The 17870-nt window shown below is 42.5% G+C and overlaps 1 protein-coding gene across 4 annotated transcripts; it reads left to right on the plus strand.

Moving 5' to 3' along the window:
- Window positions 1–355: 355 nt before the first annotated feature.
- On the plus strand, window positions 356–15928 carry LOC121870003 (solute carrier family 26 member 6-like). Of its 4 annotated transcripts, none has more exons than XM_042371699.1 (15): window positions 356–509; window positions 5714–5865; window positions 6647–6829; window positions 7212–7322; window positions 7628–7830; window positions 8655–8822; window positions 9173–9277; window positions 11256–11389; window positions 11658–11820; window positions 12016–12192; window positions 12656–12928; window positions 13134–13319; window positions 13756–13980; window positions 14205–14334; window positions 15098–15928. In XM_042371699.1, exons 2-15 carry the CDS (start codon window positions 5727–5729, stop codon window positions 15283–15285), a joined length of 2385 nt encoding a protein of 794 aa, XP_042227633.1. In that variant the 5' UTR covers window positions 356–509; window positions 5714–5726; the 3' UTR covers window positions 15286–15928. The 4 variants fall into 4 exon arrangements, with proteins under 4 accessions (XP_042227633.1, XP_042227632.1, XP_042227634.1 ...); XM_042371698.1 differs by lacking the exon at window positions 356–509 and adding an exon at window positions 537–555; XM_042371700.1 differs by lacking the exon at window positions 356–509 and adding an exon at window positions 3371–3756.
- Window positions 15929–17870: the final 1942 nt, after the last annotated feature.

Below are 17870 nucleotides of genomic sequence, written 5' to 3' on the forward strand. Positions count from 1 at the left end.
TCGCCGTCCGTGTCCCTACAGCTTGGACCTTGGCTGCAGGCGTGGCGGCGTGTGAGGGTGGCGAGGCGACGTCGGCAGGTGGCGTGAGGACTGGTGCTGGTGGTGAGGAGAGTTTTAACCGTTCCGGGTCGTTAGGGTCACGAACACCGGGAACATTACCAATGAGGACACTAGCAATTTTAATGGTTTGAACGGTGGATTTGAATGTTATATAGCGTAATATGAATTAAATGGGGTTTTTAGGAATGACAATGATGTGCGCAGTACATAAACATTGACCAATTTACCCCTGCAGTGACTGACAGGTAACCAGGGGATACCCACGTGCTTGTACTAGCTACCATCGTGTTATCAGGTGCATCACAACGGATCACTTGCATCCGTATATAAGGCCCAGACTCAAATCAAGAGCTCAGTGAAGCGGGCCATCCCGAGGTGACCACATCGATCCTCAGCCGCGCTACCCACGTCAATCCTGAAGTGGTTCAAAACAACGCACGGACTGTACTGTGAGTTACATGTGTGTGTCCATCCATCATCGACTTCTCTCACGATGTGCGTGTGTGTTTATTTTTATTTATGTAATATACCATTTCGTTAAGCAGTGCTAATATCCATCATTTAACTAACTACACAAGGGCATGTGTTTTTATACAGTAACGTGAAATTGTGAAAAGTATATGTGCATGAACAGTCACACTAGGATTAATAACACACGTATTAATTGTGACCGTGAATTATGTTGATATAATGTTATACAGCATTATGGTCGTATTATTTTAGGTCGCGAGAAAGATGGTAAATCTAAAAGAATACCGTTATTTATTTCTTCCACAAACGTATTATACGTCAATTAAATAAAATAAATACTTTTGCCATATCCACAACAGAATAAAATACACTTTAACAAAATCTTTTATACTGTACATGTTATTGATGTAAACATGGTGCTGCGAGGTGGCTGCATGCAGACATGAGTTGGGGATGCTTTATTTCTTTATTAATATATTGGTCTCATAAATTGAACAAGAGACCCTCAATGTTCTTAAAATGTTTCTTTTGGTAGCGCATTAAACGACGCTGTTTCACTAATTGGACTTGCATGGGTACCAGTGAGACCTCTGTGTGCAGTAATTCTATAAATCAAACACAGACATGGGTTATGAGGAAGTCACGGAATGCCGCATAGATCTGCAGCGTAGCCAACTCAGTTAGGTTAGATAATTTACTTTTATCCTCTTCACTGACCGGCTCGTTAAGTTGGTTTCACAATAAGCTGTTACGGCACGACTGTCTGGCCACGACACAACAAAACGTCGTGTCTGGGGAGTGGAGATTGAATTCACTGGCGGGACGACACAGCTCACGTGGCCAGTCAGTATGTTTACCGACGAAGAAGGGGCAGTTGCAATATGGTATTATTTTTAGTAAAAAAAAAAGCACGTGGAAAGGCACTACCTGTGATATTCAGATCATTTCAAATTTTCAACGAAAGCTTATCCACAACTTTATTGCTGTGATCCTTCAGAGTGAAGTCATAAACTGCCCTCCTTTCCTGCACGAGTGAGATCAACCTCTGCATGGCAGCTTCTTCACCCTTTGGAGTATGGAATTTGAGTGGCTGGCCCCGACAAGTGCAGCCAGTCAGCACCAGACATGACAGTTGATGTTTTTGTCTCGTGTCGTGACAGCTCATTGTGAAACTAGCCTATGATAGGGGCAGCTAGGTAATAAAATGCAGGTGAAAGTATGGTTGTGAAGGGAGGGTGGAGGCCATAAAAAAAAAACTTGTAGTAGTAATGGTGGTGGTGATACTACTATTATCAAAAATATTATTTTTTTAAGAAGTAATATCTCAGATAGGCCAGATAGACTATCTGGGTTTGTAACAGTATTTGTCATGTGACACCGTGTGTAGTACAGCACAGTAGTCTGTCAGTGTGCGAAAGTATAATGTGAGTGTAGTGTGCGTGTGTAGTGTACAGTATGTGTTAGTGTAGTATGTAGTATATGTGTGAGTGTAGTGTGTAGTGTATGTGTGAGTGTAGTGTATGTGTGTGAGTAGTGTCTTTGAGTGTAGTGTGTAGTGTATGTGTGAGTGTAGTGTATGTGTGTGAGTAGTGTCTGTGAGTGTAGTGTGTAGTATATGTGTGAGTGTAGTGTGTGTGTGTGTAGTATATGTGTGAGTGTAGTGTATGTGTGAGTGTAGTGTATGTGTGAGTAGTGTATGTGTGTGAGTAGTGTGTGTGTGAGTGTGTGTGTGTGTGTAGTGTGTGTGTGTGAGTGTAGTGTATGTGTGTGTGTGTGTGTGTGAGTAGTGTCTGTGAGTGTAGTTTGTAGTATATGTGTGAGTGTAGTGTGTGTGTGAGTGTAGTGTCTGTGAGTGTAGTGTGTAGTATATGTGTGAGTGTAGTGTGTGTGTGAGTGTAGTGTATGTGTGAGTAGTGTCTGTGAGTGTAGTGTATGTGTGAGTGTGTAGGGGAGTAGTGGTCTGGGAGTGTGAGGTGTAGGGGTGTGAGTGTGTGAGTATGTGTGAGTGTATTGAGTCAGGTATGGAGGTAGTGTATGTGAGTGTGTAGTGTGGGTGTGCATGTGAGTTCGTGAGTATAAAGTGAATTATGTGAGTGTGTAGCGTCAGTGAGTGGAGTAGTGTTGAACAGTCTTTATTAAGTTAATGGTCTTATGCAACCTCACTCCATCAAGACCAAGCTTATATGAGGAGAGCCTTATGATACCAGAACAGAGTCATGAAGGAGCCATTTTCTCCTCACCGCCATCCTCATCCTTAAGACACCTCCATTAATAAGTAATATAAACGTTTAATAACAAACCAGTAGGAAGAATTGTGGATCATGTGAAGATTAGTCACCCCAGCTTATTACGCACTATTAAACCACTTAAAACCCTGTCAAGTAGCTTTAGAGTGTATTATTTTCATGTGATCTTATATGAATTAAAACTACAGAGTGGTTGGCTAGTTTAGACGGTAAATCACCCACCGCCTTCTTTTTCTTGTGATTTAATACAATTGAATCAACTTCCGGGAGTTATTGCTGCATGGCGTCAATGATTCGTGTATTGTGTCTGTGCATCTGTCTGTCTGTCTGTCTGTATTTATCTATTTTGTTGCGTATAACAGAAGTAAGAGGTTTTTTACCAAATTGATTTACTGAGATAGTGTTTGTTAATAAATACCAGTTATCAGTTGCGACACACGCACGCACTGCAATTGACATAAGGGAAGTGGTGTTGCGTGGTAGTTTTGTGTGGTAGACAGTAAGTGTTGTGTTGAGGTGGTGGTGGTAGTGGAGGAGGTGGTGGTGGTGGTGGTGGTGGTGGTAGTGGAGGAGGTGGTGGTGGTGGTGGTTGTAGTAGTCAGTGTGGCGCCATCGAGCGACCCTGTAAGGCGAGTGCAACCAAGCCTCCCGTTGTCGTACCCTATCACTGCTGTTAGGACCGTATCGGCTGGGAGAGTGAACACTGGTCTGTTGGTACATCATAGGGGGCCGAAACTCTGGTACCATAACAGCATAGTGTGTTATCCTTTACTGGACATAAAGCGATCATGTAGTACCACAAGGGCTCAAAATATATCCCGTCTTTATGAATATTTAATGAACGTGGAAATTTACATGTGTTGAAGTGGAAGAATTAAAGATGAGAGAGAGGGGGGGGGGTGAAGTGTTATCCTACACGGCTTTCTGAACATGATTGATGCGGTCGGCCGCGGCGTTCCAGTGGAAAATTCCTGGACGGGTGAGTGTAGTTTACATCGACTTATTGACTCGCTTTGCAAGTTCCTTCGCCTTTTTCACTTCATTGCTGTCGTATTTTAGTTGTGACACTTCCCCTATATACTACTGTCAGGAGTTGTGACACTTCCCTTATATACTACTGTCAGGATAACTTATGACACTTCCCGTATACTGTCAGATTTAGTTGTGACACTTCCCTGCACTACTGTCTGACTGAACAAGCAGGGTTTAAGGTTAAGTACTGTTTAGTCTTGGTTAAGTTAAATTACAATAGGTTGGGTTAAATTAGGTTAGGTTAATTAAGATACGTTGGGTTGAATTAGGTTACGTTAAGATACGCTGGGTTGTGTTAGGTCAGGTTAAAATGGATTAGGTTAAGTTAGGTCGGGTCGGGAGGCTAAGTTCTATCAGCTCACATAAGGTTAGGTTAGGTTTAGTGATACGTGTTCCTCTGTGAAGTAGCTAGAAATTAGGTTGCTGTGAGTGCAATTGTCAATCCTTAAATTGTTCAATTAATACAGGCAACGTTATGAAATGTCATCAATAGTATGGGGTAGAATATATATCACAAATACACTGTGAATCATGACCAACTAAACAACTATCACATAATATTAGTGTCTGTGTGATTGCATGTTATTCCTATTCCACGATTATTGTTTCTCTCAGTCTTCCCTTATTCTCCTCTCCTCCCCGATTCTACGTTCCTCACCCCATCCCCCCCCTCTCTCTCTCTCTCTCTCTCTACGACAGAGTAAGATTAAGGGTTAAAGGTGTAAGGAACAAGAAACTAGAATAATTCAGAGTAAGAAAGTGGAATTAAAGAATAAAGGAGAGAAATAAATAGAAAATAAAGTGAAAACCCTTAACTGTTAAACTACCACCACTCACTTCTACCACTACCACCACTACACTACCACCACTACCACCACCATTATACTACTGCCACTGTCACCACCACCACTACTGCATTTATTGATCCAGTCCCTCACCTGGAGACCACGGTAAGTGACGCACCTGGTAACACCGTCACTGCCGCGCTCCACCCCAGTCCTTCCCTCCTTCACCCCAGTCCTTCCCGCCATTCCCTCCTTCACCCCAGTCATTCCCGCCACCCCCTCCTTCCCCGTCACTCCTTCCTTCACCCCAGTCCTCCCCGTCACGCCCTCCTTCACCTCAGACCCATCCCCCGTCACTCCTTCACCCTTTAGATACAATACGGGCTGATAATTAGTGACCATTATCTCACATAATGGTACTATATATTTCTGCCGTTGTATAGTAAAGTATATAGCTGTTAATAATTTATAATGTGTATAAACAGTTGGTCTACCTTATCACCAAAGATAATAGGAAAACTTGTTTTGTTTTTTAAGAGAGCCGTTGAGAAACTTTGGGAAAGATATACAATGAAGCGGGAAGCGAAGCCTTGAACCCTTGAACCCGGATAATGCCTGCGAATGAATTCTTAGTAATATAATAATAATTATAATAATAGCTATGTTTCTCTCACTCACCAGCGTGTTTAACTGATTTTCCATTATTTTTTACACGGTGAGACCAACGCGACGTCACGATTGTTGTTTTAACAGCCACTGGATGTTTACCGTGGCCATGGTTAGGTTAGGTTATAGCCACTCTGGTCCAAACGTCATACAACCATTATAACAGGATGATGATAATATTTTGATCTGTAGTAGTGAATTTCTTATTAGTGAAATAAGAGGTACTGCACTTTTATCTATTCTCTATCGAAACAACTGAAGAGTAGACACCCCAGCATTTTTCATCTGGAGAGTTAACCATCCTAATGCTAACCTAACGCTAATTTAACCTAACCTAATCCGCCTAGGTAGTGTTAGGGCGTTTAATCATCAATTGAAGTAAGCTAGGGTGTGTCTAATCTTCAGGTGATCCCCCTAACCCTGTATGTTGAGTTCTAATGATCGATGCTCCAGGTCCAGCAGTGATATGAGGGGGTACCAGACACCACCGACCACAACTACCTGTATGGGACACGATGACCCCGGCGAGGTCCATGTGGTGCGGCCCACCCTCACTGTGGCCCACCGCTGCTACAAATACAATTATGTCGCCTCTCAAAAGCCAGGTAAGTGTGGCCCACTCGCTGTGGTCTAGGTAGGTGTGGGCCATCTTCACTGTGGTCCAGGTAGGTGTGACCTACCCTCACCGGGGTCCAGATGTGTGGCCCACCCTCACTGTAGTCCAGGTAGGTGTGGCCCACCGTCACTGTGGTTCAGGTAGGTGTGGCACATCTTCACTATATTTCAGGTAGGTGTGGCCCACCCTCACTGTAGTCCAGGTAGGTGTGACCTACCCTCACCGGGGTCCAGATGTGTGGCCCACCCTCACTGTGGTCCAGGTAAGTGTGGCCCACCCTCACTGTGGTCTAGGTAGGTGTGGCCCATCCTCACCGGGGTCCAGATATGTGTGGTCCACCCTCACTGTGGTCCAGGTAAGTGTGGCCCACCCTCACTGTTGCGCGGGTTTCTAGTGTTGCAATGTGTGTGTGTGTGTGTGTGAGGGCATATAAACACCATTAGAAGCACAACAGGTGAAGGCTACCCGACGTTAAACAGCACCTGTCTGGGCTGGGAAAGTCACGTACTGCTGTTAATATAATAGGTTAGCCGCTAGACAGACATTGCAGTGGCTGTCTGGTGACCTTGCTGTGTTTACTGTATAGGAACCGTCAGCGCCTTGCAAGGATGACCCACCCTACCACCACCACACTTTGACCGCCAGATACGGTAATGGCTGGAAAGGGGGCGTCCATTATCACCGTCACTTTACTTTTCTAAATAAAGTATAATTTGTATTCTCACATCTACTCATACATAATACGAGATATCAAGAACATGACTTTACAGGGTGGCGGGCTCAAGTGAGACAACGTGTGTGGGAAGGTTGGCGATGCTCCCGTGGGTGTGTGTGGCGCTCGGTGGTGAAGCGGGTGCCCATCCTCGGCTGGCTGCCCGCCTACAATCTGCGTGCCAACCTCTTTGGTGACGTGGTCGGCGGCATCACCGTCGGCATTATGCACATCCCACAAGGTAAAGACAAGATAGCTGTTATTGACATTTGTATAAAACAGTAATGTTTCTTTTTACTACTGTAAGTCATAGTTGGGGGGTATGTGTCTTGGACTGTAAACAATGGTCTGCTTTAAGGCCTATTCCAAAAGCACTGTTAACATACACATAACTAATATATCACACCCGTTAAAAATATATATTATGCTCTTAAGTCATACCTAACAAATAATAACCTTGTAAAAAATTACATTCCCTTGTAACACATAACTAACAAATACATTCCTTTAACACACAACTAACAAATACATTCCCTTGTTAACACGGTAAATTAACTCCCATGCATCAAGAGTGGCACCTCTGTTGGTCTAGTGAATGACATGGTTATCGATGTCTCTGGCAGGTATGGCCTACGCGCTTTTAGGTGGCCTCCCGCCCATCACTGGTCTATACATGGCTTTCTTCCCCGTCTTGATGTACATCTGCCTCGGCACCTCCCGCCACGTATCAATGGGTTAGTTCCTCCTTGTATGTTAGCTGGTCACACACCTTCAACCAATTATTTAATATGGTAGCCTACCTGGTCCTTTCCGGATTTCAGATTGATTCGATTTTTTTTGGAAACTAATAGAAATTACGTGAATAGTACATATAAGTACAGCATAATAGGAAAATGGATTAACTACAAGTAAATAAACTTAATGACTGTATTATATAAATTTAAGATTCAGGCCTGCGATATCATCCGAATTTTAGAGTTTTTCCCCACTTTAGAATCCCGAATTTCATAGGTCCAATTTTTTTATGTCGCTGTTTCAGGGACGTTCTCTGTAGCCTGTCTGATGATGGCGAAGGTGGTGGGGGAGCTGTCCTCGGAGAAGCCAACGTCTCTAACACTTTCCAACACCACGCTGGAGTTTCTTGATCACACCGCTACTACCACGGCGGCTACCCTCACCAACACCACCTACACCCCCCAGCAAGTGAGCGCTGTGGTGGCCTTTGCTGTGGGTATGTGGGAGGTGAGTTAATCTCATGACCAAAGACCACTTTCGTTCAAAATCTTAATATATGTACTCCTGAACATGCTGAATAAGGATCTGTTGTCTGCAATTTGATATCTGTAAAATTACTTGTACAAATGACTATTATTTTGCTTTCGGACATAGCTTCCCCGAAAGTTATAAACTACTGAAACATTTAGATCTCGCTATTCTGAGCATTTTGAACCAGATATATACATGGCGGAAATGGATAATAGCGACACAATTGAATTGAATTGATTTTAAGTAGTTTTCAGTCATCGTCTGAGATGTTATCTGCGTATCACGCATGCGCAAAGTTGACTGACGTCACCCAGTCGTGACCAATGAGGTATCAATATCTTCACGCAAATTTTTTTCAACCAATCCCATTTGATTTTTTCAGAGTAAGCAGCCTGGGTAATTAATAATTTCATTGACCAGTCTCACAATGGCCGTGGTGGAGGTAGGTTGTTGTTTGTGCTCCTTCGCTTATTTCAAGTTTATTGCCGAGCTTTACGAGAGAGACGACCATTCTTACGTATCCCAAGTCCTTCTACGTCTAAGGTATTGTACTTTCGGACACAGCGCGCCCCAAAGTTTTTAACTATTACTCCCCGCCTATGGTTTACAAGCCATGAATAACAGGATGTTCGCAGGAGATCTACCTGCATACTGTTGGATTGAAGAAAAGATTTTTTTTTATTGAATTGTGCAATAACTTGTTTTTGACCACCATTATTAAGAGGATTTTTATTTTTTATTTTTTTACTTATTTACTTATCTATTTATTTTATTTATTTTGTTTTTATTATTTTTTACAGGTGTTGCTGGCGGTGGTGCAGCTCGGGGAGGTGTTCAGTATGTTTCTCTCAGACATGCTCATCTCGGGTTTCACTACGGGCGTCGCAGTACATGTCGTCACCTCACAAGTCAAGTACCTCTTCGGCATCTCCGTCCCTCGCTTCAACGGCCCCTTCAGGCTCATCTACGTGAGTGTGTTTATGAGTCATCCATGTTATTGTGAGTGACGAGTGTGTTTATGAGTCATCCATGTTATAGTGAGTGACGCCTTTATGAGTCATCCATGTTATTGTGTGAGTAACGCCTTTGTTCCACAACACTCCATTACTACTCAGCACGACCACACTAATACACCCTATGTTCACACACACACTGCCTCCCCTCACTGTAAGATAAGATTATGTTATCATTATTAGATTAGGTTAATATTAAGGGTTAATAAGATGTGGTTAATCTATACGTGATTGAATGTTTTATTTATTTTGAAGTTGAAGTATAATTAATTTACAGTTATTCATTCGATTTACTGTGGTTTCAGACGTACAAGGAAGTGGTGACTCGTCTGACATCGGCCAATCCTATGGTCATGGGTCTCTCTGCCTTATTCATGGTTATTCTTATCTTTAACAACGAGATCCTTAAGGTGGGAGTCTTAAATACTGTTTTTGGTAATATTTTACCAAAAGTCAATAATCTACTTCCCCGAAAAGTCGATAATCTACTTTCCCGAAAAGTAGATAATCTACTTTTCGGGAGAGTAGATAACCAACTTTCCCAGAAAGTAGATATTTCCCATTTTCTATGATATAAATTTCCCATTTTCTATGATAAGTAGATAACCAACTTTCCCAGAAAGTAGATATTTCCCATTTTCTGTTATACAAATTTCCCGTTTTCTATGATAATCTAATTCAGAAAATTAGGTAATATTTTACCAAAAGTCGATAATCTACTTCCCCGAAAAGTCGATAATCTACTTTCCCGAAAAGTAGATAATCTACTTTTCGGGAAAGTAGATAACCAACTTTCACAGAAAGTAGATATTTCCCATTTTCTATGATATAAATTTCCCGTTTTCTATGATAAGTAGATAACCAACTTTCCCAGAAAGTAGATATTTCCCATTTTCTGTTATACAAATTTCCCGTTTTCTATGATAATCTAATTCAGAAAATTAGGTAATATTTTACCAAAAGTCGATAATCTAATTCCCCGAAAAGTCGATAATCTGCTTTCCCGAAAAGTAGATAATCTACTTTTCGGGAAAGTAGATAACCAACTTTCCCAGAAAGTAGATATTTCCCATTTTCCGTTATACAAATTTCCCGTTTTCTATGATAATTTAATTCAGAAAATTAGGTAATATTTTACCAAAAGTCGATAATCTACTTTCCCGAAAAGTACAGTATATAATCTACTTTCCCGAAAAGTAGATACTTACGATCTTTTGAGAATCCGAATTTACGATCTTTTTAATTGTCGTAAGTTCGAACTTAAGAGAAAAAATTACTTACGATCTTTCTCATTGTCGTAAGTTCGAACTTAAGAGAAAAAATATCTTAGGATTTTTCTAATTCTCAAAAGATCGTAAGTATCTACTTTCCGGTGACGTAGATTTTCTACTTTTCGGGAAAGTATAAAAATTGGTTCTTATCATTTTACCTTTGGAACCCTTTTGTTTTCAACTTTTTTATTAGGATAATTATAAACAAAGAAAAAGAAGTATTTTTTTTTCATTTATACGACACATTAAGTTACTCTACAAATATTTATTGTAATGATTGACACCAGGTTACTGCTAGGTTAGGTTGCCCTTATGGTACTACAACCTGTGTACACAGGGTCCCATAAAGGTCACCCAACCTGGATCATGCAAGGCTACCAGTGTACCTTGGTCGACGTGTCTCGCCTATCTCTATAGTAGGGGGCTCGGATAAGCCTCGGCACCCAGCCCTTGGCAGCATCACTGTCCCTAGCAGTGACAGACAGCCTTTAGTTTCATCACATAGCCCTTACTAGCTGTACACAACTAGCTACTTATAAGCCCCCTAGAAGCATCATGTAGATCTTAGGGGAGAATCAATCAGCCTCCTCAGAGACACAGATAGCTCTTAAGAGCCTCACACATCCCCAAGTTGCCACAAACATCACTTATCCCCTTGAAGTTACACTGCCTTGAAAATAATTTTAACATGTACAACATTAAAAAAAAAATACAATTTCAAAAGTTTATCCAGAAGAAAAATTCATTGGTTACAAAGCAAGTTGTGAACACGTAGAATATAAATTACTGATAATTAAGGTAAATTGTTTAAACTATTGCCGTACAAAGTTCTCAAATTATAGCTACAGGTATTATTTTTTATTTTTTTATCATTTTTTTACTATTATTATTACTGAAGTACATTTTCGCCCCCCAGACCCCGATGTGGGTCATGACCTGTGCCCAGGTGGGCTAATCCCTGGGAAAAAAATACTCAAAGGGTTAAAGTTAGCATGGTTAATCTTCAAATGCAATAAACTGGGGTACCTATTCTTCAGATGCAATAAGCTGGGGTATCGATTCTTCAAGTGATCTATCTCAGGAAACTTGTGTCACTGGTAGATTTTGTTTTCCTCAGCCACGAGTGAAGAAGTACACGAGGCTGCCAATCCCCATCGAGTTGTTGGTTGTGGTGACTGGGACGGCTGTGTCCTACCTCGCTAACCTCAGCAACACCTACCACGTGCAAGTCGTCGGAGAGATTCCTACTGGGTGGGTGAATCTCTCTTCCTCTCACATACACACACGTCACTGTATTGCTCCTTGGTGGTCACAGCCGAGTTTTACCACAATACTTCTCCCTCGAATGAAGTTGGTAGTCCCCTTGGGTTCCGTTGTTTATGAGACAATGAACAAGAAAGAGACTGAGAATTAAGACATCAAAAACTTTACTTAGAAATACACAACACTATCATAAATAAGGGATGTATTAATAATGTATCTAAAGTTAGTCATTCATAGTGTCTCCTGTTACCTGTAGGCTGCCAAGTCCCTCCGAGCCTCCACTAGAGCTGCTGTCTCGGGTGGCCATGGACGCCTTCATCATTGGGGTCATCAGCTACACCACTACCTTCTCCATGGCCAAGATCTTCGCCAAGCGTCAGGGCTACACTGTAGACGCCAAACAGGAACTTTACTCCCAGGTAAAACTTTCTGGTGCTGTGGCTGACAAATGTATGTAGATCAAATCAGTCTTGAGGGACGTTATGATGCTTTTGCAGTAATTGAATAATCGTTGCACAATGTTTATTATTGAAGCAGTGTTGATAAATATTGTAATACACTTATTATAACTGCAGGATTTGATCATTGTTGCAAGGTGTTGGTTACTGTTGCAGGGTGCGAGTAACCTGTTCGGGTCTTTCTTCTCGTGCGGGCCGATGGCGGCTGCAATGTCTCGGTCACTCATCCAAGAGGCGGTGGGCGGTGTCACCCTCATCACCTCCTTCATCTCCTGCTTGTTCATCCTCATCGTCCTGCTGTTCATCGGGCCAGTCTTCGAGACACTCCCCAATGTAAGAGGTTCACCTGTGTGTATTGTACTTGCAGGTCCTCCTGAAATGCCCCCCCCAAAAAAAAAGAGCTAAACTGACAGGATGTCATCATTAATGTTTGTGTTTTATGAACACATTCAAGGTGCCATACATACAAAAAAAAATTTAACAAAATCTGATAAACCATCATTATATATAATTGAGTCTCTTTGTTGGGTTTGTTCAGCTCCTTATGCATTCCAGGAGGCCAGGACAGCCTCCCATACCGTGTGAGGGATGAGTCATGACTTGTCCAAACACCCACTTGAGTGTGAAATTTTTACAAGAACACTTACTACAGAGTAGTGTTGTGTTAGTACACTATGTTGTGGTTAGTGTGTTGTGTTTCAGTGTGTTGTTATTACAGTGTGTTGTTAATGTGTGCCGTTACAATGTGTTGTTATAGTGTGCTGTTGTTACAATGAATTATTACAATGTGTTACAGTGCGTGTTGTCGACCATCATCGTGGTGTCACTCAAGGGGCTGTTCCTTCAGTTCCACGACCTGGCGGCGCTTTGGGCGACGTCCAAGCTAGACGCCCTCATCTGGGTCGTCACCTTTTCCGTCTCCGTTATCGTCGACATTGACTATGGGCTGATGGCGGGTGTTGGCATGTCTCTGTTGGTGCTCCTGGCCCGTAACCAGTGCCCGCCCACTGCACGTCTCGGCCACGTCCCCTATACTGACGTGTATCTTGACCTGACTAAATATCAGCTTGTAAGTTTTAGATGACAAAGATTACCCCCCCCCCAGCTTATTTCCCCTGATGATTAAATACATGACAAGAATGCTACCACACAATAGTACCTCCTGATTGCCATTAAGTTTCTCCAGAGATTAAAACAATTGAGTCTTAAATTGCATTATCTAATTACACACTTGGATAAAAATACGGTAACATTTTGGTGTGATCTGTGTACAGGCGGAGGAGGTGGCTGGGGTACGCATCTTCCAATTCGGTGGAGCTCTTCACTTCGCTAATATAAAATACTTCAGGTCCAAGCTGGTCTCCGTAACTGGACTAGACCTGGCAGCCCTCATCACCGCCAGACTAGACCACCTACAAAACCACAACGAATCCCCAGAACCTACCATTTATCCACGCTTGGTCAGTGGTGTTGTTCATTCTCTTCAGTTCAATTTTAGTCCGTAAAATCAATATAGCTGTCCAAATTTAGGTAGTCCGTATAGGGTGTAAAATCATGAGCGCCTTTGTTGACGTTTGCCGCGATTGGGAACATTATATAATTTATTGAACCATAGTAACCTACCTAAATAATGTTATAATGTTTAAGGGACGCTCAAGTTTAGGAAGGTTAACAGCAGTACCTGATATTTTAGAATGTTTATTGAACCATACTAACCTACCTAATCTAAATAATGTAATAATGTTTCGAAGAAGCTCATGTTTAGGTAGGTTAACAGCAGTGCCTGATATTTTAGAATAATCTCAATCTCGCCGAATGTCATCAAAGGCTCTTGCAATTTCACAGCCATCCACGCATAACTCACATACTGTTGATAATAACTACCGATTCCCTCAGCCCAGTGTAGCAAGCATCAGTGAGTGTCAAGTGAGCAACAGTAAGACTCAGGAGACGATACTTGATGACGAGATTTCACCCATCCAAGGCTCTGTCAGTAATGGATCTCTCGACAAGGAGAAACTCAAACAAGTGGTGGACCCAGGGACACTAACAACACCGCTGACACCTACTTCACACCCGGACACCGGCATACACCCCAGTGCTGCCTGCCTTGCGCTCCCGGTACACCCTGTGAATTGATTCTACACATTTAACTATTAATGAACGCCACAGCTGGTAGAATTATATAAGTGCTTAAGAGTAACTATAGATAACCTAACCCAACCAAACTCAATCTAACCTAACCTAAGTGTGTGTGTGTGTGTGTTACAAGCAGTACAGTGATAACAGTGTGTATGTGTGTGTCAAGCAGTACAGTGATAACAGTGTGTATGTGTGTTTTACAGGAGGTACAGTGGATGGTACTGGAGATGAGCGGAGTGACCTTCGTGGACACTATGGGGGCCAGAGTCCTCACACAGCTGCACAAGGATCTGAGAGATGCTGGCATCAAGCTCTGCCTTGCTGGTGCCACTGGTAAGTCACTCACCACTTAAAAGTTGAATTATATGCTTTGTTAGTGAAGATTAATTTGAGCTAGGTTGAGTTGAGGCCAGGTTATATCAGTTTTAGGGTGAGTTTAGATCAGATTAGGTTAGGTCAGGTCAGATTAGCTTTGGTTAGGTTTGAGGAAGGTGTTGAGACAGTTGAGGACTAGTAAATGGCTGAGATGAGGTGTAGTTAAGATGACCCCACCAGAAGTGACCATAGATACAGAGGGTGATCCGACCTTTTCAGGTGACCCGATACCCAAACTAACAGTTCACCAGTGCTAAATATACCACACAAACAACTAAGATATAGTAATAATGACCCCAATGGGATGAATGATCACAGGCATTAGGAACCTTGAATGTAGGTACAGATTAATAAAACTCATTCTCTGGGATGTAGAATGAGGGGCGATAAGATCCAAGTGTGTAAGTGGAAAATGAGGTTAGATTAAGGTGATATAATTATTAAACCAGGAGCAAACACGTAGCAATAGTTTTAAATTGAACAGGTTTAGAATTAGGCAAACATTGTTTTGTTAACAGAGTTGTGGAACAAGTTACCAAAACCCATCAGTAACTCAACTCGTAGAGAAGGTTGGACAGATATTTGAGTGATAAGGGTTGGGTGTAAACAGAGATGTGTTGTATGGGTCAATAAGACTAATGCAATTTCCTTTTTTGCTTATGTTCTTCTTTAACCAATGTGAATTATTATTATTATCATCATCAAGAATATTGTCTTATAGATGGCGTGGAGAGGACCCTAAGCAGGTGCGGGACACTGGACGCCATCACTAGAGACCTGATGTTTCACTCTACACACGACGCCCTCACCGCCATCACCCACTCACAGCTCAACCTGCCCTCCCACAGTCTACAGCCTCATCCACCCCCCTCCCCTCTTCCTCTATCTCATACTGTCCACAATGATTAGATAAAACTGCAGCGTGTTGAGGTGTATCCGTGATCAAGTGATGTTCAGTGCAGTCAAGATGAAGCCCCCTCGTTATGTCTGTGATAATGCAGGTCACCCCGAGGTCAAGGGTCAATAGCCGTGGAAAGTGTGGTCAGTATTAGGAAGGCAAAAGGACCAAAGGAACCGTGACCTCAGTACAGAATCTTGTGTCCCCATGCAGTAAGGCCTCCGTTGTGACCACAGACCGGTTTATGCCCACTTTGTCTACTTCCTTTGTCTATTCTTAAAATGGTACATATTCCCGAAGTGTCAGTTAATGATGAGCTAATCTAACCTAAAGGGAAATAGACGAAAATGGGAGTAGACAGACTGGGTGGTGACCTACTAACCAGCCTAGTCCACTACTCTGCACTTTGGTCGGTTCTTTTAGTCTTATTCACTACACAGTTACTTAGTATTGGGTTTTATATCTAGGTGTTGGGTTTTATATCTTTGTATTGGGTTTTATAACCAGAAGTGTAAGTTATAAGAGTGCAGAGGTCTTATTGCAACTATATCTTGCGCTAGTCAGGCCGCACCTCGATTATGCGGTTCAGTTCTGGTGCCCCTATTATAGAATGGATATAAATTCACTAGAGTCGGTGCAGCGAAGAATGACAAAAGTGATTCCGGGACTTAGAAACCTTCCATATCAGGATAGGTTAAAGAAACTAAACTTGCATTCCCTAGAAAGACGAAGAGTGCGGGGAGATATGATAGAAGTATTTAAGTGGGTGAAAAGAATCAATAAAGGGGATATAGATAAAGTTCTTATAATATCCGAGCAGGATAGGACTCGGAGCAACGGATTCAAGTTGGATAAGTTTAGGTTTAGGAGGGAGATAGGAAGGAACTGGTTCACAAATAGGGTGGTGGACGAGTGGAACAAGCTTAGCAACTTTGTAGTAAGTGCGGGAACTCTGGAAAGTTTCAAAAGGAGGCTGGATAGATTCATGGATGATAGAGTGGTAGTAACTCTCGACAGGAGCTGCCATGCACAGGCCAACCGGCCTATTGCAGACTCCTTAGTTTCTTATGTTCTTATGTTAACGCCAGCACAGTAATACAGTTATACAGTACTGTAAAGAGGACAGTAGAAAGATGTTTGTTAGACAGCAATGGACAGTAGAAAGTGCCTTGTTGTAAAGTGACATTGCTGAAAGACACATTTCACATGCATGTGCATAAACACACATACTCAATCCAGAGAGTATTATTTTTTTTACCTTCGTGTTTTTCTTCTTTCCTTGTGGTTATCAGCATATATATATATATATATATATATCCAATAATTAAATACAATTAATTGAAAACTGTTTAGTTTTAATTCCCTAGTGAAGCCAAGAAGCAGCAGTTTAATCGTCCAATACAGAGCCAGTCATTTGGTTTCTTTCAGGGATCAAGTGGCATTGTCCGGAAGTGAAATCGACACAGAGGGCTGCTGGTCTCACTACTTCACTGTAGTAATAATATCATGTTAAGTGGATGTAGTAAATTTTATAAGTGGGTGAAGAGCCAGAAACAAAGGCCTGTATCTCTTGTTTTATCTCTATTACAATGTCACCCCCCACCCCCTCACAATCTCTCTCTTGTGTATCAAGTGTGTGGTCAGGGCAGGGCGAGGTTTATCAGAGCAGTGGGCCCAACATTAAGATAAGCCGCTAGCTATCCCTAATGATGTCCCTCGTAAATGAGGCTGGCCGACCATCTCACCTTAATAGCTGTGTTGTGACCCTATACCTGTGTTTTGTTAGTCATGTATGTGTGTCTGTCTATAATGCTTCAGGTCTCCTTGCAGACGACTGAAAGATGTAAATTCTCTGTCGTTTCATTTGTTTACCCAAGACAGATGATTAGTTACACACACACACACATTGAGAAAGAGATTATAAGGGAAGAGCAGTGAAGATGTGTGTAACTAATAAAATAAGAAAAACATATGGATCCCAAATAAAGTGAAGAAAGAGAGAGACACCTCCAGACACTCCTGAACACTACCAGACACTTCTATACACCGCCTGACAGTCTTGTACACCAAAGTCTCCTCTACACTACCACACACTCCTGTGCACTGCCAGACACTCCTATACACTGTCAGATACTCCTGTACACTGCCGGACACTCCTGTACACTGCCGGATACTCCTGTACACCGCCAGACACTCCAGTACACTGCCAGACACTCCTGTACACCGCCAAACACTCCAGTACACTGTCAGATACTCCTGTACACTGCCGGACACTCCTGTACACTGCCAGACACTCTTGTACACTGCCAGACACTCCTGCACACTGCCAGACACTCCAGTACCTGCCAGACACTCCTGTGCACTGACATACACTGCCAGACACTCCTGTACACTGCCGGACACCTGTACACTGCCGGACACCCTCATGACACCCTGTACACTGCCAGACACTCCTGTACACTGCCAGACGCCCTGTACACTGCCAGGACAACCCTGTACCTGCACACTGCCAGACACTGCCTGACACTGCCGGACACCCTGTACACTGGGACACTCCCTGTACACTGCCAGACACTCCTGTACACTGCCGGACACA

The sequence above is a fragment of the Homarus americanus genome, unplaced genomic scaffold (genome assembly GCF_018991925.1).
Source record: "Homarus americanus isolate GMGI-L3 unplaced genomic scaffold, GMGI_Hamer_2.0 scaffold14467, whole genome shotgun sequence".
Lineage (NCBI taxonomy): Eukaryota > Metazoa > Arthropoda > Malacostraca > Decapoda > Nephropidae > Homarus > Homarus americanus.